Source organism: Pavona decussata, unplaced genomic scaffold (genome assembly GCF_977016875.1).
Source record: "Pavona decussata unplaced genomic scaffold, jaPavDecu1.1 SCAFFOLD_71, whole genome shotgun sequence".
Taxonomy (NCBI): Eukaryota; Metazoa; Cnidaria; class Anthozoa; order Scleractinia; family Agariciidae; genus Pavona; species Pavona decussata.
In genome coordinates, this window is record NW_028145490.1 from 2,000,951 (window position 1) to 2,028,854 (window position 27,904).

The 27,904-nt window shown below is 39.5% G+C and overlaps 2 protein-coding genes across 3 annotated transcripts; both read right to left on the reverse strand.

Moving 5' to 3' along the window:
* Positions 1-3,515: 3,515 nt before the first annotated feature.
* Positions 3,516-8,453, reverse strand: LOC146477277 (cationic amino acid transporter 2-like). Its single transcript, XM_085113745.1, has 2 exons — positions 6,467-8,453; positions 3,516-4,043 (listed from the first exon to the last, which is right to left on the reverse strand). The coding sequence occupies exons 1-2, from the start codon at positions 8,172-8,174 to the stop codon at positions 3,862-3,864; spliced, it is 1,890 nt and encodes a 629-aa protein (XP_084969871.1). The 5' UTR covers positions 8,175-8,453; the 3' UTR covers positions 3,516-3,861.
* A 4,443-nt stretch (positions 8,454-12,896) lies between these two features.
* On the reverse strand, positions 12,897-27,698 carry LOC146477278 (cationic amino acid transporter 3-like). Of its 2 annotated transcripts, XM_085113746.1 has the most exons (5): positions 27,562-27,698; positions 23,884-24,006; positions 17,572-18,713; positions 16,467-17,043; positions 12,897-15,674 (listed from the first exon to the last, which is right to left on the reverse strand). In XM_085113746.1, exons 3-5 carry the CDS (start codon positions 18,709-18,711, stop codon positions 15,532-15,534), a joined length of 1,860 nt encoding a protein of 619 aa, XP_084969872.1. In that variant the 5' UTR covers positions 18,712-18,713; positions 23,884-24,006; positions 27,562-27,698; the 3' UTR covers positions 12,897-15,531. The 2 variants fall into 2 exon arrangements, with proteins under 2 accessions (XP_084969872.1, XP_084969873.1); XM_085113747.1 differs by lacking the exon at positions 27,562-27,698 and having other exon boundaries at positions 23,884-24,794.
* Between the last annotated feature and the right edge of the window lie 206 nt (positions 27,699-27,904).

The following is a 27,904-nucleotide window of genomic DNA, read 5'->3' on the forward strand; positions in this document are numbered from 1 at the left end:
TCCAATTGTCCTTCCGATTGATCAAATAAATGAATGAATGAAGTCTGTGTCTCTTCTATTAAGAAGTTTATTAACCTCTCACTGGCGTCACGCACTTCGCCGAACGTGCCGGCACGCGACAAAACTTAACTCCATTACATTAAACCCCTTCGCTTAATTAGGCAGCGCATTAACCAATTGTTTATCTTTTTAAGTTTAGCCGCCATCTTGTTTCAAGTTCTCTTTTCTCTTACAATTTACTCGACCGACAAAGAAAGACTTTTGATGTTTTTCCTTGAGGCAAGCAATCAAATGCCTTCCATCAGAAAGAAAAAGCAAATTTTCATCGTCTATTACGCGTCTCAAACCTTCCGTTTTGGTCGAGAAGTATTTTTCAAATCAGTGCCATCCTGTTTTTCCGAGTGAGCAAGAAGAGTGTGTTGCTTAATCTCGTCAAGTTTTGAACGTTGTAAGCTTTTTACTTCTCCGACAATGAACATTGTATAGTTAAAATAGTTTTTCGGGCCCGAAATGTTTTGGAATTTTCTTGAAACGTGCATCAGGATGAGAATGAAGTAGCGGGATAACAAGATGGTGACTGGATTTTACGGGGACATCTTTAATTATGATAATTACCAGTAGTTTTCACTAATCTTGCAATGGGGCAGCATACGACAATCCATTTTCTCCGCTACATACGTGTCGAGTTTTCTCGCGGCAGCCAATGTAAGCGCGCGTTCGCGTGTTAATTTCTTGTTTACTGTACCCGTCACAGATTGCATTTGAACCCTCTAATCCCTAGTATCAATACACATAATCTCCTCACTCTTCTCGGTAAATTTCTATTGGGTCTAGTTGGGAGAATTTGTTTAAAATAAGACATTTCGGTGATCATTTTCTATATTCCCAAAACATTTATGTTTGATTAGGTAGTGATATTGTAAGAAGGAATTAGCTGCCTGTCACAAATGGGCCTCAAAGGGTTAAACTCAGCCAAACTGTTATTAATTTTACGTGAATTGAAGCTATAGAATTATAATACAATTACCAGGAATGTGAGCCCAATAACCAATTTATTATTATTATTATTATTATTGTTAGTACGTTTGCTTTAACCTCTCACTTCCATCCTCAGGACCCGCTGAGAATATAATTAACTGAACAATTCAATCGAAAAAGCTTCAAGCAAATCCATCAACAAAAGTGACTTGGTTCGTCAAAATATTTACAAGGTCGTGTGTTCTTCATTTCTGAAACGTGTGAAGTTTACACCCCACCCCCACCCCCTCAGTTGACTAAGGATTTTCTGTTTGGGAACCAAAGAAGACGTAAAATTTTCGAAGTTAAAGTGTAAAAACAACTTGAAAGGAAACGAAAAAGGAAAAGAACGCCTGAAAGTTTGATGTTCACGTTTTTTGTCTCAGAAGGAAAGTCATCCAAAAAGTGTCCACGTTTGAGTATATGGTACAGTAAAACAATTAATCAAATGAAAGGATCGACGAGTTTTGCATTTTTGATCGACCTAATAATTCTTGAAATGACCGTTCGAGTGCGTTGGCCTTTACAAACAGGAAACGCGTGTGCGTTCTTTTGCTTAAAAACAAAACATTAACAAAAGAACACTCTAAATGTCTTTTTTTCTTCTTTTCGGAAAACATAAAATAAAAGGGTTTTTGTGTCTTTGTGCCAACAAAAACCACAATACATGTCTGGCCTGTTATTATTACTATTTAAACTTAATGGTAAAAAAATAACAATAAATACCGACTTTGCTACCAATTGCAACAAAACTAAATTGAAATTTCAATACAGCTCTCCTAGGCTGCAAATAAAGTTTTCTCAATAATAGATCCCAACTCGGCGCCGGAACCAAGCACATGGGTATAATCCCATCATAATTTTCAAAATAAAATAATTTACATTTAAAATCTGAATAAATCTTACGGAATACACTCATTCCCTCAAAAAAAAAAAACAAATATAAAAGGAGGACATGGTGTCTCTCCTTGCTGTTTTAAAGGATTTTAGTTAACATGTTTCTTTCTCCTGAACTTGTCGTCCAATTTTCATCCCAAACATGTCTGCTCTAAATTAATTAGCCAGTTCCGAGCGTTCACATCATGTAGTGGAGTGCGGCGCGGAGAAAATTGCAATGTGTAGTCTCTGCTCGTTTTTTCGCGCGCTCGTTTTTTTTTTTTTCGCGCCACTCTCCACTATCTGAACACCCGCAGGTAGACTATAGAGGAATTTGGCAGTCTTTAACATTTTAAAAGCCCGGGAAAAGGGTGAACGAACCCAGAGGCCTGATTTATAGTATTATTACACTCATTTTGAAATCACTGGTGATCCTTGCAATCTGATTGGCTCTCAACAGTGCAATTTATTCCCAAATTGCACCATTTTTTGCTCTAAATGGCATCCTATCTTTAGCCCATCAAAATGGAAATGAAGTAACAAAAATAGAATATTAATATTGACAAAATATTAATATTTACAAAATAGGTGTAATAAAGTGGTAATTAATTATTTGAATACCCATCCCAGATTAAGACAACTAACGCTTATACACGGTACAGCTATTTCAATTAACATTGTCGGATTTTAAGGCTTCAAACTTACACGAGAAGACCAACAGGTACTATGGGCAGTCGTAAATACGGGGTACTACACGCTAGCGTTTGCCTCTTTGATTTATGAACCACAGTATATAAATTAATTACTTGTACCACCTTTCGGTCTTGTCGCGTCGGCTTTCCGACTGAACGTTAATTGAAATACTCTAGGGAACTTAAATTTGCAACTGGTATTCGTTATCCTGGTGCCAGAAGTTTCTTCTTTCTCCCAAACAAAATTGAGGCGCGACAACGAGTCGTTTGAACCCCAGAGACTCGTTGTCATCACCTCTTTACTTCCCAATGGGCCCTTTGAAGCTGACAGTCACATGATACAAAACCACCTTGCTGGAGAGCAAGTTGCGAACTGGGACATCTAAAACAAAGAGACTTCATCCAGTCAAATTTGAATTTTCTTTGTTTAGGATGTCCCAGTGCCTAGCTTGCTCTCCAGCAAGGCGGATTTTGTAGCATGTGACCGTTAGCTGCAAAGGGCCCATATTTTTGCTAGAGGAGATCCTAGAAAAACTCTGGGAACAGGGAAAGGGTTCGCAAAACACATCAACGAATATGAAGCCACAATATCGGCGCCTGAAGTTTAGTTGTTAATTGTTTCATGAACTAAACTTAGCTCAATTCTCGCTTTTTTTTTCGTCGCAGTCACATTTGGCACGAGACTATGATCAATTTTTACATTTCTTTCATCCTCCCCCACATTTCGCGTCTCCTCGAGAGAGGTGATTTTCGCGCGCGCGCTCGCTCGCTTGTTTCTCTTATTTTCTACGCTGTACCTACTCTCCCACGCAGTCGTTTTTTAAGGGACTTACGTGGGAGGCTAACTCTGTACCCAGCTGGCAGAGAGAAATGGGCGAGTACTTGTGGTCCAATTTGACACGTGAGGCAATTATTGATAGCCTTTGTTTAACACTAGAAAGAGAGCTTTGGTACGAACAGCTGTCAGAGAGCTCACCAAAATATTGAAGCACACGTGGGTTATCTTGTGAAAACAAGACTTACAAAGACCAGTTTGCAAATTAGTTGCCATATTGGTTGCGTGAAGGCATTTTTATGAAGTCTGCACACTGCGAGCTTAAGCTTCCAACCTTGTCTAAGTAACGTGTGAACACTGAAAAAACTTTTCGCCATCTTATTGGCAAACCAGTTTTTCGATGTTAACACCCGTTCACTTGTATGTCCCAAGGCGGCGTTGCAAACTAAAGCTTGCCGTGTGGAGATGCTTACAGGAATTTTCAGGCTCTAAATATTACTTCTAATCACTGAAGCTCGACGCCAAAGGTTGTTTGTCTTCTGAGGTCGGGGTGGGCTGAACTTTGTGTACATCTTGTTCAATGTCTGGTGTCCCTTGAAGGATGAAATCATTGTCATTCGAGTCCTGTTTTGGCGCTCCCTCCACGCTGTTTCTAATTCCATAACCGAAGTAAATGATAAACCCTACGAGAAGGAATAAATAAATAAATAAATAAATAAATAAATAAATAAATAAATAAATATTTTTTAATACAACGAAGGACAAGAAAACACAGTATGTGGAACGAGAACTTCCTTTGGAGGTATTGAGGGGGTTAGCGGGAGAGGGGGAGGGAGGGGGAAAAGATTTAATGATAGCCTGTTTCCAAATACCTCGCAGTATGAAGTGGAGTGAAGACGTAACAGAAAACTGATAACAAGCTTGTATTGAGTGACCACGCGTGGAAATCGCGGGAGATGAGATTAAAAGCAAAACTGGCAATACATAAGTGCAAGAACCTGTATTTCGTAAATACGCGAAAAAAAAACTAGCGAAACAATTTTAACCAACGCAGTGAATAAGTCGGAAAGTTGCATCACTTGAAAAGCAAGCGGACCAAAGCGTCTAATTGATTTCGTGCGCGAGTTAAAAGGCTAAAGACAATAAAACATGACAGCAATAAGCTCCTTTCGCGTTAACGCGTGTTAAGCGCGTGCAATAGTCATGTTGATTCAATTCGAGAAACACCTGCCCTCAAGGTAAAAACAGAACGATGAAAAACACCCATTTAAAAACAAACGTCGCTTTGAAATAAATACGAAAGAGCAACGTTGGCTCGTGAGGAAAATAAAGCAGGCGCCAGCTGGTGAGAATAAAAATAACAAAATGCACAAAGACTCGCTTTTTTGGAATGAGCGGGCACTACTTAAAAAGGGAAAAATTCGAGGCATCGTTTATGGCCTTGAAAAACAAACAACTTTACGGCGCAAGAAAGGAACACTCATCAGATTTTATTAAACGGTCGAACTTCAAGATTTCGTCCACCCACTGACCATTTTTTAAGTATTATTTACAACAGCTGACGAAAAAAAATTCAAAAAAAAAAAAAAAAAAAAAAAAGAAAAGGAAAGGAAACCCTTCCAACGTGAAATTCAGGCTTCACTGTGAAAGCTTTCCCCACTATAAACGAACACAGTACAAAAGCACAAACAGCCATTATATGGCGTACTAGGAAAATATAAACTTGAATGGTTTCAAAGGAAATGCGTCAAATACGGGGCACTTGATGTGTGTCGGAGCCAAATTTCATACTGTGATATTTTATGACGCAAGAAATGCATTGCAGTACCACGCGTCTAGTTTTTCCTTCTGTCGGCTTTGAGATTCCAAATTTTTTGTGAAAAAAAAACCGATGTCGCAGTCTCTGAAGTTTAAGACGCACGCATGATCATAAATCAAATCACCCGGGTTGAAACGCAATTTGCCAATTTTCAGAGACGTGAGAGAAACATAAATTTGACCAGATAGACTGAAAATCAAAAGATGAAAAATCGGCCTGATAATATAACCAAGGTGTAGGATGCAAGGTCCTGAATGTTTAGGCGGGTTATGGAACACTAAAAGATAATTCGACTCAACCGGCGGTGGATTATTTCCGTGATTATTCCTTTTGTTCGCCCACGCGCGCGACAAAATATACGGAAGATGAATACGATCGCGAAAGAAATAAATGAACTTAAATCCCCTGTTGAAAGGAGGACCAGTAAATTTGAAGCTAGTGAAGTGATGAAAGGTTTCTCTTGTTATGATGTAACTTAATATACACGAGTTTGGTGAAAAATAAACACATATTATTCTACATTCATTTCCTTAATATTTTTTCATCTAATCCTCCGCGTTCCATAATCTGAGAATCTCAAATTTTTGATTCTATATCCTGAACATTTAGAGTAAAATTAAAATAAACTAAACATAACATAAAATAAACCGTAAAACGATTTCATTTCGCATTGAGCCAGAAGATTATTTTTGCGACCATGTTGAGACCATGATGAGACCATGTTGATAATTTTTGTATTTAATTTTCATGCAAATAAACACCTTGCGCGATAATTGTCCTTTGGCCAATATTTCGTTTTACAACTTTTAACCGATCCCAATTCTTATTTCAAAAGATAAAAATATACTTATAGAAACATATCGTGTTCGATATATTCTCGACAGCCAAAATGCCAAATGGACTGGGAATTCCCTAGTAAGAGCAATATACAAGCACTGAATAATTTTGTTCAGTAAATGCTGCATACATATGCATATCGAGTGAAAAAGTTAGCTTAATTCTGATATCCTTCTATTGTACTTTGTCATAATACATTTTTTAAAAAGTTACCAAAAAAAGGTATGCTTTCAGGGACAATCTGGAAACAACAGTTAAGACTAAACAGAAAGAAATAAAAGGAACAAAACAAACATGATATATATAGTCAAGAGAAACTCATTTTCTCTTGATGCGGTAGAAGAACAAAGAACATAGACAGAAAGAAAAACCGAATGGAAGTAGATATAAAATTTTAGGAAACGTTATTTGTATCGAAACTCAGTAAATTTGAAGAAAAAAAATCCTTACCTAGAACCATCCAAACTCCGAAACGTACCCATGTCCAGGGTGAAAGCTTGAGCAACAGAAATAAATTTACCACAACGCTAGCGATTGGGAGGGCTGGTACACAAGGGACCTTGAAAGGGAATTTCGCATTGTTCGTTGGCTGTAACTGCATGACCACCACACCAAAAATGATGAGAAAGCCGAGAAGACAGGCTGTAAATATGGCCCAGGCTTCCTTGTCTCCTAAAGCTCCCCATCCAGCTATCAAAAGAGCACAGAAACCGGCAAGTCCCACAACTATCAGCGAGATAGCAGCATTGGCGATTTGACTTGAGGTGTTGGTAGGTTCCTCTGTATCTTTGATGTCTTGATTCTTGCCGTGTGTGGCACTTTCAAGAGGCTTGTAATCAGGGCCTTTTGATTCAGGCAGCATTTTCTGGCAGCATATGACTTTGTAACTTCGTTCAGAGCTCGACACGTCTTCATCGTATTCGACGTCTTCCACACCGGGCTGGAACCTCAAGACGAGCACAGACAGAGAGACCAGGGTGTAGGCGAGCAAGGTGCCAATGGACAGCATTTCAACCAGTTGCTTCAGGTCAAGCATTAATGCCAGGATTGCTGATAGAACTCCTGCAAAGGCAATCGAGATGAGAGGGACATTTGTGCGCTCATAGATCCTTGCGAAGAACTTGAATAGAAGACCATCACTTGCCATGGAATACATGATGCGGGGGACAGCGAAAATACCACTCATGAGCGATCCTGCCAAGGCACAGAGTCCTCCAATGGCTATCACATATTTAGCTGCAGGGACACCGGCTGCTTTGAAAGCCTCTGGCAAAGGTGCAAACTTGTCCAGCTTGTCATAGGACACCATCAGTGTCAGAATACTGGCGACACCGAAGTAGGCAAGAAAGCTGATGATCAGACACAACATGATGGACAACGGAATGGCTCTCTTGGGATTGATGGTTTCTTCGCTTGCTGTGGCTATCACGTCAAAGCCGACAAAGCAGTAGAAACAGCTCGCAGCCCCGGCCAAGACTCCTGGTACCCCGTACGGAAGGAACTGGTGTGCGCCAGCCCAATTTTTCGGGTCGACATGGAACAAGCCAACCGCCAACACAAACAGGATCACAAGCATGTTGATTGTCGTGACGAATTTGTTAAAGACAGCCGAGTGTTTGGCTCCGCTAGCAACGATCAAGGACACTGCAAGGACGAGAACAAACGCCAAAAAGTCCGGATACGAACCTAAGCCAGAGGCGTGAAACTGTCCAATGTTGTCGATGAAGAACTTTCGAATCACTCCTCCAGTAATGGAGTCGATATACTCACTGCTTGCTCTTCCTAGTGAGGCAGTTCCGATCACGTATTCAAGAATCATGTTCCAACCGATAATGAAGGCCCATATTTCCCCCAGAGACGTGTATGTATAAACGTAAGCTGACCCAGCCTTGGTGATCCGACAGCCAAACTCCGAGTAGCAAATCCCCGACAGAAAGGCAGCAACAGCAGCGACGAAGAACGACAACACGATGGCTGGACCGGCGACATCTCTCGCGATTTGCCCAGTAACTACGTACAAACCTGCTCCCACTGTCGCTCCAACTCCGATGGAAGTTAAATCAAACACGTCAAGGCATCGGCGAAGTTGAGAGTTTGAAAGATCGTTGTCGATTTCCTTCCTCCGCGTGAGAAGCCGAAGAAATCGTACGAAGGCCATTGCTGAAGATCCCTAAACACCGTAAAACGTTTCCCTCCCAGTATGTCTTCGGTTTCAATATGGCTAATTGATGAAGGTTTAGAAACCTCCTTTCGTTTTAAAACGTCTCTAAATGAGTGTCATAATTAAATTCACTCCCCAAGAAATAGATCAGCCTTCTCTTGGTTGAAACAAGCTAGCTTTCCTCTCCAGAAGAGTGAATTGAATTTTCACTCGCACTTTTTTCCGTGTAGCTCGAAACAGCGAATATATTAGAAAATCGAATCAAAATTCTTAATTGACAGACGATATTCCGAATTGTTGATGAATTTGCATGACACTAAAACTGTGACGTATAACAACAGCTGGTCTGTGACCAATTGTTCTCGGAGAAGTGTTATACAGGTCACAACAACAGGAAATTTACATTTTTGATCGAGGAAGACATCTACGCTTCAATAAATGTCCATAAATAATCTTCTTGGTACGACTAAGACCGTAAAAGGAGACCAATTTGTCACGACAAGTTTGAAATTAAATGATTCGTGGATCACATTTGATAGAGCTAATTTCTTACATTTTTTCTGCGGCCATATTATACTACGGCAGAGTACAAATACAGAAAATAATCACATGCAGCAGATCCTGTACATGTCCATGGGAACAAAAGAATAACACATTTACCGCGCAGTTTTTATTACAATTTTAGTGAGTGTTTTTCCCAATCTTTGGACCCTAAAATTTTTTTTTGGCTGACCAAGACAGGGAGAATGTTTGGTTTTGTCAAAAGGTGTGGCGATCGTTTTTGTTTAGCTAATACAGTCGGTGTTTCTCGACGGGGGTGGACTAAATGACACTTGACACTTTTAGACTTCCGTGGGCTCTAATACCGACTACGAAAACAACCAATAATTTGTTAGCATTTCTGACAGCATTGACAGTACAAGCAATATCATCTTTGCCTTGATTTTCATGTTCTCGAGACTGACTTTACACAATTTGGCACTAGTTTTTGAACGACGTTGGGATAAAATTTAATTATCTTTTGCAATCTGAGTTCCCGCGGACTTTAGTCACAAATAACACAAATATTACTCCTCTGCGGGGGAGTGACAACCTGGTTTCGGATATATTTTTTCGTTGCTTCCCTCAGAAAAGGGAACAAAATCAACCCAGGTTTTTAATTGAAGTTCGCCAAACATAAAATTATCCTCTGAATATCTACTCAGTGACTTCTTTTATTCCGATATCGGTTTTACGCATATATTCATACTAAATTTTAACTATATATTTTAATTGATGATACCCTAAGTAGGCTATCTTTGGTGAGAGTTTCCCTTCCGATTGCCATACGATTTTAAAGATATTTTTAGGTTGGCGGATTTTTTTTAATTATAGGAAATTATGTCAGTGTTTTACACATAAACCAGGAAAAAAAATGCGTATTACGGTTTGACTGTTTTGTTTCTAATCAATCTTCACCGGTCTTCAACTGAATTTCCACGATGATTTTCAACATAATTTGGGTTTAAAATCTCGATATTGGGGAAGCACAGAACAGTACACGTAACCTGTGATCGGTATCCTTTGTCTTTTTCTCGGTTTTATATACAACATGCAAGAACATTTGGGGGGCCAGAGGAAGTTCAACACCGCCCGAGTTACAAACAGTGCGGCTAATCAGCCGGTACATCATCTGGAACAGGTTGTGACAATAAAATAAATGATCAGCTAATTGACCTTGTGTTTAATAACAACTTCTCCGCACTGCAACTTTGGAAAGAAAAGTGAGGGTCAAGGAAACAGGTTTGGTCATTGTAATGGGCTAGAAACAATGGATTTCTATTTGAGTTTTAGAAATTCTCCAATCTTTGTCTCTTGGTTTAGAAAGATTGTCCCCGAATTGAAAGACCTGTGTTGATATTAGAATCTTGACGCAAATACTTGAAGAATTTTAAAAGCCTTGCGTATTTGAACCGGCGCTCGATGAGAAACTCTCACGGAAGGTTTTATTTTTGGTTTTTGTATTACTGAAGGACCCTTGAAACGTGAATATGTTGCGTTGACTACCTCGCATACGATATGGAATGTCCCTTAAACTTCGCCGTCCCAATCAACACTTTAAAAATGCCTTTTCAAGTTGTTTTAGTTGTTATTTCTGAGGTTCGGAGTCATTGTTCAGCCATACTGATATCTCATTTATTTAGGTGAAAAAAAAGTTTTATATATGGATCTTAAAAAAGTTGTAATTATCGTTCAAATTACACGACAGCTGCGGTCGCGTTGGCAATGGCAAAAGAGCATGCTTGTGCTTCAGTGATTTTCCCGCTCCGAAGTATTGTCAAGACCAGATTTTAGAAATAGATACCTTTATTCAGTAAAGAGGGTTACTCCTTCAGTATTTACATAAATAGTAAAACCTGATATCATTAGAGGCCCTACCAATTTATGAAAAACAATAATGACAAAATAAAATATAATAGAGTAAGGTAAGGAAAAATAATATTATATAGCAAGAAACAAAATTGCTCTAAATACACTATAAATTACGGCTATGAACTATACATCCGAGGCGTTCTCGAAGGGAATAACTGCAGACTCACTGCCTATTAAAACACGTTCTTGTCGACATCGATCGCAGAAAGTTCTGGTTGTTGTTTGCATCGACAGAAGATGCCCTGAGCTACAATAGTTATCGATGAGTCTCACACTGTCGATATTTGGACCGGAAAAAAGTTCAACATGTCGCGAGCACAAGACCAAGAAGAAGTCTGACTTACAGACGGGAAGCGAACCTTGCCGAGCTAGGCAATTTACGAGGTTCATATATGAATCGTGTTCTACATACCGCTAGAATCAGTATCGAAGGTGACAAATGAAGAGAGATGGTAAATTTTAAGTCAATGAAATGTCGCTTCGGGTACCGACGAAAGGTCAGCTAAGATTTTCGGAAAAGAAATAAGACCTAAGGTTTTCGGGAAATGGACAAAAAAGTCTTAGTAATTTCGAGTAGACTCAAGTTCCCCTAGAGTGACCAAACAGATAAAAATATTATAGCGCAGCCTAAAATGAACCTACAGAGCTTTAAAGGCACTCCAGATAGCCTAAAATAGCGTTTTAGAGGATCTGAGAGAAACCTTTCGTTGGGTGCCCCTGCATTTTCCGCATTTCACTAACGAGCAGGCTCGACCCAATAAGAAGCAGGTGTTTTCAACAATTACGAGACCAGCCCTTCTTCAGACATTGGCGGGACTTTTTCCGAAAAATCCTTTTTTTGACGATCTAAAAGATTTTAAGACGAAATATGTACTGGCTTTCCTGGCTGTGGAGTAGTTCCAAAATCTACCTTGTTATTACACCCATTTTGAAATCACTGCATGGTAATCCTTGCAATCTGATTGGCTCTCAACAGTGAGATTTATTCCCAAATCACACTAATTTTTGCTCAAATCGCAACCTTTTTTTAAGCCCATCAAAATGAAAATGAAATAACAAAAAAATAAATAAAAATACAAATCACAATGGCGAACACGGCAGTGAATTTACAATACGCTCCAAACCTTCGACATTGCACTAATTGCTATCTTGAATTAGCGCTTTTCGACAAGATTTCACATACTTTAGGACATCGCTTTCTGCTATTGACAAAGTGTAAGCGATGAATTCGCTAAAGCGGGCGGGCGTTTTTCAAAATCGTGCGGTTTGCGGGCAAGCGTTTCTTTTCTCTCCGACAAAGCTTGCGCGAGCGGGAAATGGCAACCAATCAGAAGCGAAATTTGTGTGACATCTCAACTGGTCACGTCATAATTTCAGCGGTAATGCGGAAAGAACGTTTTGTGGGCTCACTTTGCCCGACGTTTGGTCAAACATTGTTTGCCCCTTTAGCCACCTAATCACAAACACGGCATCGGATGAAAGTGTTTGATCATCAGTAGCCGGGGCTTTAAGCTACATGTGCATGTGTGTAAGATCATGAAAGCCTTATGATTATGATAGTTACTTTGCTAATTCACTAAGCCTGTACAAACTTAAATCTTCTCAAGTCCAGCTGACGCGAACGTTTTGAAAAGATAGTCAGTAGTCTGAATATTGCTTGGCTGTGTGGCTAGAAAGAACGCAATCTTACATCGGTGCCGAGTCTCGGCTGTAATGTTTAGTGCTGAAAGTAAAATGCCAAATGAAGGCAACTTCTTAACCATGAAAGCCGGGGAATGGAATTTAGTCACACTGGGAATAGGATCTGGTACAAAATTTTGTCTGGAAGCTGGGATTTGAGCAGTACTTGGGCTGGGGATGGGATTTGTAACCCCCCCCCCCCCCCCCCACCTTCAGGACTCTGTAACATTGCTGGGAGCAACTTACCTTTGGGACATCCAAGGATGGTCTGGGACAAATTATCCTCGGCTGATTATTAGGACTAACGATAGACCACGAGCAGTCCACTTATTTTTCTTAGGGATGGTAAAACAAGAGAAGTGCTGGAGGCAATTTTCTCGCGAACCCGTGCGATAAGCTCGCTTTATATTCCTAAACAGAAATAAGGGACTTCTTGAAGCCTATGCGAACAAAAGAGAAAAAAATTACTTCGTTTTTCATCCCTTTTAAATTCCGTTCGATCGTCGCAATCGATGATCTACTCCAGGTCTCGGCACAAGCATTAATAATTCTTTTTTTTTTTCCTGGGAGTACAGGGATAGAAAAATAAATCTTAATATCCATCAGTGAAAAATTACACACAAACTGTCAGACGAACCCTTTTATTAGATCAAATGGAAATAAACACTACACTAGACTTGCAAAGGCCAAGAAGTGAACCGTATCTATTTTGATGGCGAGTGCCAAAGAAGTGTTTAAAAGTTAGCTAAAATAATGTCGTATTATACTTAAGGGAAGTTCCGAGTTAGGGAACAATTCCTTTGTTACCCTGTCTCCATGTGTTACAAAATATTGACATTTTAAATTCAACATGACTAAGAAAATGCCCTTGAAATGGCGACTTTTTTCGAAAGGTAAATTCATTCTTGCATTTGACGAGGAAAATATGCGTGACACGGCCGCTGATTGATGAAGGTTGAAACTTAGAGCTAATCATCACATTCAATAGAAGCCAATAATGCATGTTGTATACCCAACGACCTATCTACCGGTGATATTGCCAGATATCTTATGGTCGCTAAACCAATCAAAACTCAAGAATTGCGTAATTATCCAATGATCCAGTTTCAGGATAATTTGTGATAGATCATGTAGATAGCGAAAAGCAACTCTACTCGCGAGGTTTAAACTATATTAATGAAGTAAAGCGGTTAAGTGGATTTATTAGATTTAAAGATAGTTTCTCGTATATTCACACTGATTTGAAACAATTACATTATTCGCTCGTGACAGTTGATTTGGTCTTCGTACTACGTCCTCATTAGCTATCACGGGGTCAGCTGAATATCCGACTTTGACCGTCATAGCAGGTTTAGCCAATCAGAATGCGAATTTGCCAAAATGTTAGTCTCTAGGTTACATTAAAGAGTGTTGCCTGTTGAGCTTTGTGGAATATATATAACAAGTAGCAGCTTATAGTCGTGCACAATGAAGCACGGAGATGTATAGTTGTCTGGAACTTATTTATCGTGTAAGTAACATTATATTAGAATGCCCAAGATTCTTTCCTGTTGGGTTATCTTAGCCTCTAATGAATATCTGTTGTGATTTGCCCTAAAATCCTCATTGTCCGGGCTTGCATTAGTTCAAAGAACTTTTTAGCGGCTTACGTACTGGAGGAAACTTGATGTGATTTCAAAATTGTTCAACTAGGGTTTTCTATGGGATGTATTACTGTGTCTAAAAATTTGTCAGGTGTGTTTTTGCCGGGGGATAGGGTTCGGTTATATTTGGTATGTTGAGGTTAAGCCCAGTCCCAATATTCTTGTTATAGGGGCTCAGTAGCGTAGAGGTATATGCGTTGGTAGTTCAAGGCAGGCCCTTCATTGACATTGCGCTTTCACAGCGATCAAACGACTGAGCATGCGCTCCACTTAGCACTTTCTGGGAAGTGACTGCTGTATATTTATCGATTTATGAATCAAATATACATTATAAAATATTTACAATAAGCACAATGAAAAAAGCAAAACAAACCCATAAAAGAAACACAGAGGTTATTTAGTAGCACTTGACGATCAGGGCTGAGTTGCTCGAAGCATGGTTAGCGCTAACCATTGGTTAAGAGGTATTAAAACCTATAGGTTGTCATGGCATTTAACCCGGGTTAGCGCTAACCATGCTTCGAGCAACTGGGCCCAGGGAATAATTTTCCCCACGGCAAAACAAAATGAGAGACGATAATGCTAGAGGCAAAGAAATACAGAATTTTCCACCCTTTAATTAAAGCTTCTACGGACTTATCTTTTAGCGAAAAGCAAACCAGAAACAAACTTTTTCAAACTTTTCGTTTGAATTTCCCGGCTACAAAGCGGCCACAATTGCGCACGCGCGTTACGTTTGACCGCTTTGGATTGCGCCTTGTTGTTTCCTTAGCCAATAAGAGAATTTTTACTTAGTCCTTATTGTCTCTTTGGAGATGATCTGCGATGGCATTAACAGCGAGTCTCGAGTGTCAGGTCTGGTAATGTTATTAGTTACTTCAAACTACAAAAAACTTGTGATAGTCACATGGTCGTGCATGGGCCGCTTAAATCGACTTTCTATTTACCCGTGCGGTGCAACACAATAGCGGCTTTACCTTTCTACAATGCACTTGGTTTCCAAAAAGAAAATTGGGGGTAACCATGCATGTTTTAAGAGATAATAAAGCTTCAATTTGGAAAAAAAAAACCCGCCATAGGCTGCTTTATATTTTACTGCTTTTTAGAATAATTGTTTATTAATTAATTATAAAAATAAGCGAAAAACCGGAACGACGTTTTGGTGTCGTTCCGTTTATTCGCTTATTTTTATAGTCATTTGTATTTCTAAATTTAATTTCGTTTCTTAATTATCTCTAAAAAATGTCCCGCAACCCCCAAATTTCTTTCTGCTTCCCAGTAGCTCATACTAAGATCTTTTTTTTCCCGCATAGTCATAAACCGTACAAAAATTCTTCGGTATTAGGAGGTAACGTCCTTACAGTGCGACGCACCTTACCGTGGCCACCCAACAAACCTTTTTTTACAAGTTAGCCATAAAATTCAAAACGACATGTTTTCGATAATTCGTTGTTGCGTCACTTGCCTGTTGAACTTTGCAAGGGGGCGTGACAGTTAATCAAATTCGCAAATCCTGATTGGCTAAAAGTTTGTTGTTGGGTGGCCAAGGTAAGGCGCGTCGCACTGTAAGTTACTCATCCCTAATTTTTTATAATCAGTCAATTCAGTCATTCTATAATTTATCCAGACGTTGATGGATATTCTGCAACTTCTTGTCCAAAATCTGGGGTCTGTGATAGAATGAACTGGGTCTCTGATGTTTCGCTTGGTCTAACGGCTTCCACACTGTGACTGTAGCCATAGAAAAAGTACACAAGAAGACCTAAAACAACAAAAATGGACATAGAAATAGTAAGAATGCAGAGAGATACAATAATCTAGTATTGTTCCTTCACTTCAGGGATCGGATGCGCGAGGGCTTGCGAAGTTAAGATGTATTTTAAGTCAGTATTGTTTCATGATAAAGTCTACTGTTATTCCAACAATAGCCTTTTGTCAAGAAACAGGATACAACTTAACTTAGGGGGGGTTTCGTGAATCAAATCTAGTCCCAGGTTCCCTAAGGAACTCAGAGCTCCAGGAATTTGGTTCGGCAAAATGTTAGCTCCAGGGCGCCGGACGGGATGGACAGTCCACTTCATAAGGTATGTGCCACCCAAAGTGTTACGAATTTTAAGCCGCACTCGTCTAAAATTGGGTGTGATCCTAGGTAAAGCGCGAGAGTGTACATAGCTGTAAGCGTTACGATTTACTTTCATCTTAAGAAGAATAAGAAAGAGAGAAAGGTTGCAGTAACCAAAACAATAACTCCTCGTTATAGAGTGCGATTTACTGCAGTTCAGGTACTAAAATTGAGTAAGCAAAAGAACATATTATAGTCTGAAACAGGTCATGGATTTCGAGAAAAGAGCGGCAAAGGTTCTACCAAAAACCCGAATAATTCTTGGAGAAATCCGAAGAAAAATTTTATCAAATTTTATTATAATTAAGATCGAATTTCCAAACCTCCTTCACAGGAGTGATTTCCTTTGTTTTCTTTTCATTTATTATTAATGATTTAGATAGTATGCCAAAGATATGAATGACAAAAACCAAAAGGATATCAAACACTCACCTATTGTCATCCACACGCTAAATCGTATATACGTCCAATGATTCAGCATCACCAACAGCAGAACATTGAAAAATATTGTTATCGCAGGAATGATTGGGACTCCTGGAACCATGAACGGGAATGTAGCGGAATTTCTAGGTTGCCTGAAGATATACATCAGAGAGGCAACAATCATTAAGCCAAAAATGCAGCAGAGGAGAATAATCCAAGCCTCTCCTCGACCCAAGTGTGAATGAGTATGAGTTAAGCAAATTGTTAATGCGGTGATGGACAAAGTCAGCACAAATGTACCAACACGAGCTCGAAAGCTTGTTTCCTCGTCTGGTTCCATTTTGCTGCTTGGCGATTCTTCGTCATTGCTCTGAACCTGTTGATAGCTTACTACCGGAAGTTCCTCATCTTTGCCTTCTGTTTCCTCTGGGCGGCAGCAAATCGTTTTCAGCCATTTGTTGGTTTTTTCCTTGGTGCTATGTTCATCCAGTGTAACGCTTTTAACTCCAGGGGTGTAACGAGTCACCAGTACAGCGATGGCCACCATTGTGTAAGCCATGAGAGTGCCAATGGACAACATCTCAACCTAAAAGAATAGAAGAGTAACTTTCTCCGAGTAAAGAGCCCTTAAAGGTGCCTTCACACGACAAACTAGGCAGATACAAGCTGGCTTGTCTGAGTATTGTAACAACAGCTGGCAAACAAATTGAACTTTTCTATGATCTCGCTCACGTTTTCAACGTCTTCTTGGTGTTCCTAAGCTCGCACTTGACGCGTAAGCGTTTGATAAGCGTGCGTTGCTTACTTCAAACGCCAGAAAGAAGGACATAGAAAGACATGGAAGTTTCTTTCTCAAAACCACGGGGCTGCTATTTTTGCAGTTTGACAACAATAGTTTGCCTTCCTAATTTTATTGTGTGAAGGCCCCTTTAAAAATATGTCGCAAAACCAAGACTTAAGTATTGAAATAATCAGCGATGGGTGCTTTCCGAAGACATTGTTAATTTTTAAATAATACGCAAACTGATTTTTCAAAATACTCCTTTGTTTGGTGGTCGGGTGTCTTGTAAATGGGAGGAATAATTACAATCATACAAGAAAGGAGCAAACTTACCAATTGTTTCACGTCCAGCAAGAACGCCAGAATTGCGATCAAGATACCATCGACCACCGCTGCTCGAACTGGTACTTTCGTCTTTTCGTGCACATGCGCAAACCAGTTGAAAAGCAAACCGTCAGATGCCATGGAGTATACCACACGTGGGGCCGCGAACGAGTTGGTCAGCAACGTACTCATTGTTGCGCATAATCCTCCAGTTGCCACGACGTACTTTGCGCCAGTGAATCCACGTTGGGCGAACGCCTCAGCCAGAGGGGCGAACTGACTCAGCTGATCATATGGGAGTATAAGCGTAAGAATCGTGGCGACTCCAAAATAAGCAAGAAAACTGATTGCAAGAGTCAGGATGATAGACAGCGGAACTGAGCGTTTGGGATTTATAGCTTCCTCACTCGCCGTTCCTATGACGTCAAATCCCACAAAAGCATAAAAGCAACTTCCAGCGGCTGTTAGAACACCACCCACTCCGTACGGGGTAAAGTTCGATTCCCAGTTTTTTCCGTCAACATAGTATAATCCAGCGCAGATGATGAATGTTATGACAGATAAGTTTATGAAAGTCATGACTTTGTTGACAAGAGACGATTTGTGGGCACCGAGTGAGACTATGGCGGTAAAAACGATGGCCAAAGCCATCGCCAAGAAATCCGGAAAGCTTCCAAGGGCCGACACATTCCACGTGGCAATGTCTTCCATGAAGAATTTGTATATATAGCCTTGGGCAAAGGAGTTGATGTACTCGCTGCACGCTCGTGCCAAGCTTGCTGCGGCGATCAGATATTCTAAAATCATGTTCCAACCCACAAAAAAAGCCCAGAATTCTCCAACAGCCACATAGGAATAGACATAAGCGGAACCAGCCTTAGGTATACGACAGCCGAACTCGGCATAGCAAATCCCGGAAAAGAAAGCGGCAACTGCTGCAATGAAGAAGGAGAAAATAACGGCAGGTCCTGCAACGTCACGTGCCAGCTCCCCTGTCACGACATAAAGGCCTGCACCGACAACTGTACCCACCCCTATGGAGGTGAGGTCCAGAGTTGTGAGACATCTTTTAAGGGGGCTCTCCGCCAACCAGTCCTCTACAGGTTTCTTTCGTGTTAAGTTGTCGCACACTTTTGAGCAGTTCTGCATGGCTAAAAAGTAAAGTTTCAAATGCGATAAGTTTAGGTCAGATTGTAGTTTTAGATAGAATGATTTTTCATATGGGACAAGCGGGATGCTTGAATACAGTTCCTTTTTAGTTGTTCAATTCATTGTGTTTATTGTGTTCAATACTTACAGTAATCAAATGTTCAATTTCGATACACAACATAGCTGGGAGAACTACAAGACATCGAGACGCCTATACTTAATCACACAAATAGATAACTAAAGAGGAACAAAAAAGCGAAAAGTAAGCCACAAAAAAATAATAATTAAATAATAAAAGAGACAAAGTGTAGTTAGTAGCCGCTCTCCCAAGTTAACAAATTATAAACTACAGCTGTAGTCTGCTCATAATCTCGTAGCCAGATCTCAGTTGATTCGGGAATGTCGAAATGTGAGATCTCCCTCTCGCTTGATCGTGGGAGATCTGGGTACGAGATTAGTCTGCTTATTCAGAGGACAAGAAAAGAAGAGAAAAAACTGGGAGGGAGTTGGCTATAAATCTCTGGATAAGGGGATAGGCTAAAGAAACTGTGGTGCTGCGTCGGTGGGGAGTGGAAACGAACGTTTGGTTTTATCGACAGAGTCGATAAGGTAATTGTTCCACCGTAAAGAGATTCGAGTGCTGATGTTTCGAGTGTTAGCCATCCACTCTGACGAAGGTTCGTTTTGGCGAAGGACTAACACTCGAAAGGTCAGCACTCGAATCTCTTTACGCTGGTCAATTCATATCAATTCTGTTGATAAAATCAAACATTCCTATAAATACGTGGCGTTTGTTTAAAAGATACTCATTGATCTGTGAATTTCTTGTTTGTATTCCTAAATGCATACTGTATTTCAACTGCTTGGCATACAGTTAAGTACTGATTGTGATAAAAGTGAGAGGCTTCGCCGAGGCTGGCTCATTTTGACGCATAGATGGCAGTGAAATCTTGACAAAAGGAGAATATGATGAACTAGAATACTGCCTATAGCATTAACTAAACCCAGCCTGGTAATTTGGGAAAGGACATACAGTAAAATACAGTTCATATCTGGATTAGGCTTGTTTGAGGGTGGTAAGAAATCTATCATTCATTTATCTAGTTGTAAACTGTCTTAGACTCCGACTATAGACCTTAATCATGGTAATTTCAACTGAATTTTGACGTAAGACAGGTAATGTTAACCGACTGAAACTGCTGGAAAGAGCGCCATGAAAAAAAAAAAAAAAGAAAAAAGAAGCAAGGTTTGACAGTCTTGATATAGTTTCGTAAATTCAGGAATTTTTGCACTCCTTATAAAGACAGCAAAACGTGCCTGTTTCCATATGAACGTCTATAAAATTTTCATACTTATCCAGACTTAACGAAACGGTATATCTTCGCTATTCTAAAAAACAATACTTTCAAACTTGTTTTTTTGTTTGTTTGTTTGTTTTTTTCTTCCTAATTTTACGCTGTTCTTTTTAGCAGTGCCAATTGTTTTTCGTTCCCTAGCCTACAACAAAATTTCAAATATTCCGTGATAATGGAGAATACAAAAGTGGCGTTCCTCTCCACCAGCTTTGCCTTCCCACACGATGAGACAGAATCGTTGAAATAGGTTTGGAAAGAAAGCAAATTATAGAAAACACTGTCCTGATGCCATATATCGCCGTGAATGTTCCTTGATGTTAAAAAAATGTCATTAAAACTACTTTCATATGACCAAGCTCTCAGTGCGCTCTTTTTTGTATGAGAACGTATAATTTTGAGGCTGAGGCTGAACGTTCTTATTTTTTTTTTGCCAATTTGAGCCTGAAAAGTTCTTAAGACGTTCTTAAGTTATCTGTTACAGAATTTCAATAAATCTACACAGACGTGACCAAGACATCCATCAAAGAGTATTATGTGCCGTAACGTCAGTGGTGTCAAGTTGCTTGTGGTACACTGTTGCGCGGCTTACATGTACTCTAGTGCTGGGTACATGATAAATGTAAATGTTCTTAACTGATTCTCAGCCTGGGTAATCAGTGTTCTTAGTATGTTCTTAAAGTGTAGTTAATCTCAGCCTCAACGTTCTTATAAATAAAGGTTCTTATAAAAAAAAAGTGTAGTTAGTACGTAATTTACTTTGATCAATATTTTTTTTGCCAAACCTCGCCCTAAATGCGCTCGTATATATGCTACTATTTCTATATGACATAAAGGAAACAGAACTGTCACCTTTCATACTTTGATGCCACAGTTTGCTGGAAAAAAAATTCAAGTACTCCTTAATATTTTCTCCTTTCGGCGACAAATACTAACGCGGCGGCTTTACGTCTTCGCCGTAATTATGGTCGTGATTTTTTAAAGCTGTACTGGCATAAAGCTTATACTGATTTAAGGATTCCACGATTAATTCCGGTCAACTTTTCTCCCCATCAATGATTGGTTTCGCTCGCTAACATTTCGGCTCATCAAAAGCGAACCAATCTCTTCGCTGAAGAAATTTCTGTCAAATTTGTGGAAAATTAGTAAAAACCTGAGTGCTTTCAAAAAACAATTCAAATCATGGCTAAATCATCACTCTTTCCTAATCGTCGCAGAAAGATCATGACCACAATAAATGAACAATTAAATGTGCGGATAAATACAGCGGTTTGTTATAAAGTCTCGGAAAACCAAAACCGAATCAATCACTTCAACCAATTACCATAGACATAAACAATGGAACCGACCGACTAAGAAATTCGGTGGCAAGCACGGGACTTGCTCACGGGTGAGAGGAGAACAGATAAATTTGATTTTGATCTTTATTTGTAAACGGACTCTTGTTTAACCAACTACCCAGAGTAGTAAATAAAGCCAAGGAAGACAAAGAACGCGAATTTATTTCAACACCCAATCGAAAAGTGCTCTATATAAATGGAATCGGCAGCTATGAACTGCCAAACAGTCTTCAATGCAAAGCTTTATGTTGTTCGCATAAATTGCGTGCGGCACCGTAATAATCATTTCTTCATTTGAGTATACAATTGTTTTTTAATGTTCGTCTGATTGAGCAATAAAAAAATAATTCTCAGGAAAGCTGTATAGGTTAATCGCTCCCATAAAGTTATTAAGACCTTCCACAAAATACTCAATGTAGTAATATTTAATAACGGTCCACAAAAACATCTCCGCGACCTTTTTTCTCTCTTCTATCGGTTTTTGAGTTTCTTCATTTCCAGATAAGCTTCCGTGCTCTTGGTTAAATATTCTGGATTTCACTACAGACAATGAGAGATAGCGGACGATATGACAATTTAAATTCAGTGTTGAATAATAATTTTTTTTTTTTCAGATTCGCCTATTAAGAAGTGAAATGACTGTTAGATCGACATCGCTGAGCGCTAACAGAAAGAGATAAGTGATCGTAGATCTAATCCGAAGCATTTTGTCGGCACGCCTGCCGCTTTTTGCATCCCCACAGTCCAGTCTTGTTAAAATTGTTAAATTGAACTGTAACGATTCGTGTCTTTATCCTTAGAAATAAGACTTGATAATAAATTGCCAGCGAACTGAGACTTTTCCTTGTATTTATTGTATATATTATCACTCATAAGAAGTCATTTGTATTTCGCTTAGTTCCAAGATCCGGGCGTTCTCACCAAAGAAGCAAGCACAAAGAAAATTATAAGCTTGGGCCTTTGTGCGCTGTTTCATATACGCTACAAGCTAACATTCACCACACCAGCGGCTGAAACGTTTGTTTGCTGCTTTCAGTCCGCAAACTGAAAACGGGCGTTCATCGGTTGCGGACACATCAGGACCGACTAGTAGTGTAGAGTAAAGACAGCGATAACTTTAAATGTGTCTGATGTCACGTAACTGAACACCAACTACACGCTAAAATTAGGTCCGTTTCAGACGCCGCTCTATGTATGCGTCGAACCTGGGAGCGATTCGGACGGCGTACTTTCTGCCGCACCTAATTCGCCAAACTTGCAGAAAAGAAGCAAACAGTTTTCGTCCAGTCGTAATACCGGGAATTCCGTAAAAAAATTGCCTAATCTGGTTTAGTTCTAGCTAAACTGAGCAATACAGTAGGAGAAAATAAACTTTGTTGGGTGATTTTGTATGACTTTTCCCAATTATTTTAGCTGTAAATTCTAAATCTCGTGTCACAATGAAAACAGCAGGTAAAACAGATTTATGCCACAGCAATTCCCTCTAAATGCAGCACAAAGGTAGTCACGTTTGTCATTATTTCACGGGTGACTTGTCACAAGCACCGTTAAAATTAAAGAATAATTTATGCAAAAGCTGAAAGAAGCGGCGCATAAATCAACTGGCGCTCCAGTGTCGCAGACCACGTCGAACTTTAAACAGTTCTATAAATAGGGCTTCAGTAAAGTTACGATTTTTGCAGAGGAGGAAAGCACTAGTTTGTTAACATCTATTGATAAATTAATGGAGCTTGTAGCCAAGAATAAGCTATTCTTTGGCTCAAAATTGGCTCGCCGAAACACTCAACTTGAAGGGATATTGAAAGCTATTTACAGATTTGCAAGGTTAACAAAGCGGAGCGGGAACACATCTGCAATAGAATATTTAATCATCTAATAATTTAGTACTATGTCAGTCAAATACGAAATCCTGATACCTCAAAAACTTTCTTATGGTACAGAAAGACTCAGTATCTCAATGTAGGAACTGCAAGTAATAGTGTTTCACAATGTACATTCAAACGACAAAGAAAATGTGTAAAATGAATGCCCGCTCCGCATCATAAGCGCGCGCTTTAGCGACTGATAAACACAAACTTAAGTACCAAACAACTGAATCAATCGGAATCCCAACACTCTCGGCTTTCGTCATAACACATCTGACATTGCTTATAAATTGAAGTTCATCACTGAACTGCAAGGTTTATGGAACGTCAAAAGTCACCGAGAGCAGCTTGAATAATTTTGAAGTTTTGTCATTTACTGATCGTTGGATTACAGTCAAGGCGGGGAGTAATAATGCACCAGTATTTTGAGCTGTATGTAGTTCACAGAGGCACGTTGTCTTTCTTTTATATGTTATATCAATAATGTTGTCTCAGTTTAGAACATTCAACTTCGAGTAAATGCTTCACGGGCATGTAGGGGCTGGCGGTGTGAATATACTAACGTGTAAATTAAAATTCAGAACGTAAATAACAAAATGAACACCTAGTACGTACCTTCTATGTGCGTTCTTCTTGACTTTGATGTGCCTTTGATGTTTGGTTACAAAGTTTTCCAGGAGATCAGTTTCCTCATAGCATGGCTTGAATTAAAATGAAACACCGCGAGCATATACGATCCTGAGAATAAATGTATGCAAATTTAGCGTAGTCTGTTCACTAAAAGCGCATCTAAGCGTATCTTCTGTGTCATGCAATGAGCCAGCGATAAAGTTCATCTGAAGTATGTGTGTATTGGTAGCAATAGCATTGAGAATGTACACTGTTTCATATTAAAATACGCGTTCTTTCATTTGTCGCCTTTTTTAACAGTGAAAGTTTCTCCAGTTTTAGATTATTAGATGGAAAGGTGACCAGATTCAAGACAATGTTGCCAATCATCTGAGAAATATTTTGCATGAAGGGTATTTACGGCACGTCTACATACAAAAGAGACTATTTGCATGAAAATAGAGAGGGAGAAAAAATTCACTGTTTTCATATTTTTATATTGTGTTCTACTCAGTGCACCTGCTGCAGTATCTCGCAGTTTATTACCTCGTACTTCCCTTGTACAAAAATCGCAACTAAACCGCCCAACAATTTAGTAATACACTTTACTGCCTTTGTAGAGGTGAAAAGCCTTAAAGTCGGACAGAGTGCGGATTCGATTCGTTGATTTCTGTTGAATTGTATTCCACCCATCCCAAATGCGGTTTACCAATGTTCAACTGGAACGCTAAGAAGTCTCATTCGCTCTGTTATAATATCTTGGATTTTGCACTCAGAAATAGCATCTTTACAAAAATTGTTTAATAGAGCCTAACGAGGATGATAGTTACCGCTCAATTTCTTTGAGTGTAATTGGTTTTTGTATTGATCACGTAACGTGATGGTGGTCATCCGCGCAGAGACAAGGGAACTTAACCAACGATGATAGCAACGCCAACGAAAACGTCACCTGAAAATATTCCTTTATTTCATTTGTACTACTTCGCGGTTATTTGAAGTTGTTAAACTTCTACAGAAACTGGGAACTACCCAGGAACCAAATTGGTAACAGTGGCGTTCAAGTTATTTTAAGAAAATGAAACATTCACCGTCGTGTGCTCACGTTCTCCACAAAACCTTGAATTTGGTCATTTCACGTTGCTGTTTTGCAGAAGACGGCAAAGAAATGTACCAAACATTAAAACGCAGGTACAGAGTGGTTGCTTTTGCTAATTTTAAAAACCTATTGTTCTGCGGCGTTGTCATTGCGGTCGTGTTCCTTAATAGGGAGCTTTAGCAACGACGACAGCAACGGCAACGAGAACGTCAAAAAAAAGAAAAAAAATAGGCTTAATAACCAAAACAACAACCCTGCACGGACATTACACTTTTTGGTACATTTCTTTGCCATCACTGCACGACTAGGACGTGAAATTTGCTGATGGGACGTTTTATGAAGGACGTAAACACACGACTGACGAAGTTTTCTCTCTTTTTCTAAACTTGGGTGCGGCCTCCAAAAATTCAACTGCAGGAAATTTCACCTACATTTGACGTTTAGAGCGAGTTCGAATAATCGCGACGACGTTAGAAAAAACGCGAATTTACTCATTTTAATAGTGATGTTTTCGCTGCCATCGCCGTCGTCGTTGCTAAAGCTCCGTACTATCAGTAAAAATGCCCGGATGGATAGCAATCCTTCGCCAAGAAAACCTCCCATTTATGCTTGAAAAGGTGTCTGTCATTGTATGTTTATACTATACGTTGTTCGTTCGTCTCTTCAGACCAAATTGGTGAGCTGTAAATTAAAAATTCTAGTTCTGGGGAAGAAAATTTAGTAGGGACCAATAAGAACAGTAGAGTGTTACTGACTTGGGACTCTGGGTCTGAGAGTTGCTCGTTGGTAATTTCATGTCTTTAAACCCTCGAAGATTGAATTTCGCTTGTCGGTCTAACATTTGTTATCAGTGGTTAGAGCGTTGTAGTTTCACACTCCACTTTTGACCATTTTACACGTTTGACATGTCCGCCGTGTTTTTCTAAAAATCAGAACTTCCGGCTTTTGCGGTCTGTTTGTGTGTGGCTCGCGGCGGAGGCTCTGCAACGTCTAAGGAATCTCAGTCACTATTCTTTTTCTCGCTCGGTTTAAGCTCTCGTTCCTACATGAGCCAACGCAAAACATACCGACATATGTTCAGTTTGCATATTTATCTCACTGATTTATAGTGTTCCCAATTAGCACTACAGTGTTAAATACTTCGACACTTGAATAAAGTTATTTATCTATCTGATTTGCAGCATGTTATTAAGTAATATAAATGCTTCGGTACGTTTGTAAAAAGTGAGCAGTCCTTACGTATATTTTTCTTTTAATGGTCGAGATGCAAGGATGGTAATTGAGCGCAGTCTTTGAGTTTATATATCGCCTTTCTAGCTATTCTCGACGCAGAGTTTTGAAGAAACTGAAATTACGACCTTTGTAGTCTGGCATTCTGATAAATTCTGCTGACTTTCCATTTAAAACAAACAAGAAAACAAAGAAAACAGTTAATCAAACAAACAAACAAACAGAACGATTCTCCGGCCTATAGATAAACAACCTACGAAACAAACGACAGCAATTAGTACTGAATCGAAAAGCGAAAAGCTTGAAACGGCGTTATTTTGCAACAGCTACTAGATATGTCTAAGGCGACGAATCACTTGGCGTTTTTGCGGTTGTGGCGGCATATTTAGCGCCAACCGTTGGCCACTGCGAATTTCTCGTTGATGGAAAGGCTCGGCCATTTTGTTACGGAGTTGTTAGTATAGCTTAGTATGGTAACATTAGAAGAGCCGGTACTTTGCATATTTTATCTTTTTGTCTATCTAGAAATAATTTTGTTTTTCAATCTACAAACGAAATAAAACTTTACAAGAACTGTATGTTGTTCAGGGAACGGTTCAGTTTTCGATCTTTCACGAAACTTCATTGTTGTCGCGTATTTCTACGTATCGTCCGTTGTATAACCAAAATAGAGACTGTATATTTCTTTCACCCCCCCCCCCCCTCCCCACATAGTCAAGAACTAAACAAGCTTACCTTTCGTGGACAAATTCGATGACTCACAGCGGTGTTTTCTCGCAGCGCCGTTTTTATTCTGCACTATTCAGGTTGGCCGAATTCATGTTGTCGTCGTTTGAGTGTACAGATGCAAGCGACAACATTAAAATGTAAAAAGCTATCGGGTAGCATTTCCTTCTCAATTGTCTGTTAATTATGCTATATGAGACCTGGTTCTAACTTATGCTCAGTCGGGTATACTGCGCCCAAATAGAGGCGATTCTTCAGGATTTTGTTCCTTATTTCTGTGTGCCTTGATTGTCACTGTTCGAAACGCAATTTGAAAACATAATTATTTCACTTTGTCCTTTTTTATCTTGTCTGCTGCGAATGGGGTCCTGAACTGAATCCCAACTAGATATGTCGAACTCATCGGGCGGCAAGAAAAATCGAGGACATTCGTTAGATACCAACTAATTTCACCATCATACATTTTACTATATTCAATTTATACAAGTCATTATTTAAGGCGGTTTTACCACAGATTTCTTTCGATTTTTGTCTCTTTTTTTTTGTCCTTCGCTTACTGAATCACAACCTAACTTGACGTCGTCGACAAAAACTCCTAAAAATCCTTATTTACCCTTAAAAAATTTACTTACCCTGATACTTATTGACGTGTAAAATCTTGCAAAACGACTTGTCTCTGGCCGTATGACCACCAACATGAAAAAACCGAGGCAATCCGCTCATTTATGCAGCCACATTATCTCGAACTTCACTTTGTCGTAGTCCGGCTTAGCTTTGTCTCTGTGGTAACGTCAAGAGGTGTATGGCATTTTTGCTTTTCTGAATTGCAAATGATGCTTTGAAAGTCCCAATCGAGATCGCTAATTTTTATTCGGGCCAAGACAGAGGAGCAATAACGCGACAGTGGAGTATTAACTATGTACGCGGTGGTCGATTCCCGAGAGGCTTTCCTGTAGGCTTGGATAAATTCTGCTC

Coding starts and splice junctions, on each gene's coding strand:
- LOC146477277 (XM_085113745.1), bottom strand. CDS start 8,174: ATGGCCTTCGTACGATTTCTTCGGCTTCTCACGCGGAGGAAGGAAATC. Junction 4,044..6,466: donor CGGAGTTTGGATGGTTCTAG/GTAAGGATTTTT, acceptor TCCTTCTCGTAG/GGTTTATCATTTACTTCGGT.
- LOC146477278 (XM_085113746.1), bottom strand. CDS start 18,711: ATGCAGAACTGCTCAAAAGTGTGCGACAACTTAACACGAAAGAAACCT. Junction 17,044..17,571: donor TGCTGGACGTGAAACAATTG/GTAAGTTTGCTC, acceptor CTATTCTTTTAG/GTTGAGATGTTGTCCATTGG. Junction 15,675..16,466: donor TAGCGTGTGGATGACAATAG/GTGAGTGTTTGA, acceptor TTGTTGTTTTAG/GTCTTCTTGTGTACTTTTTC.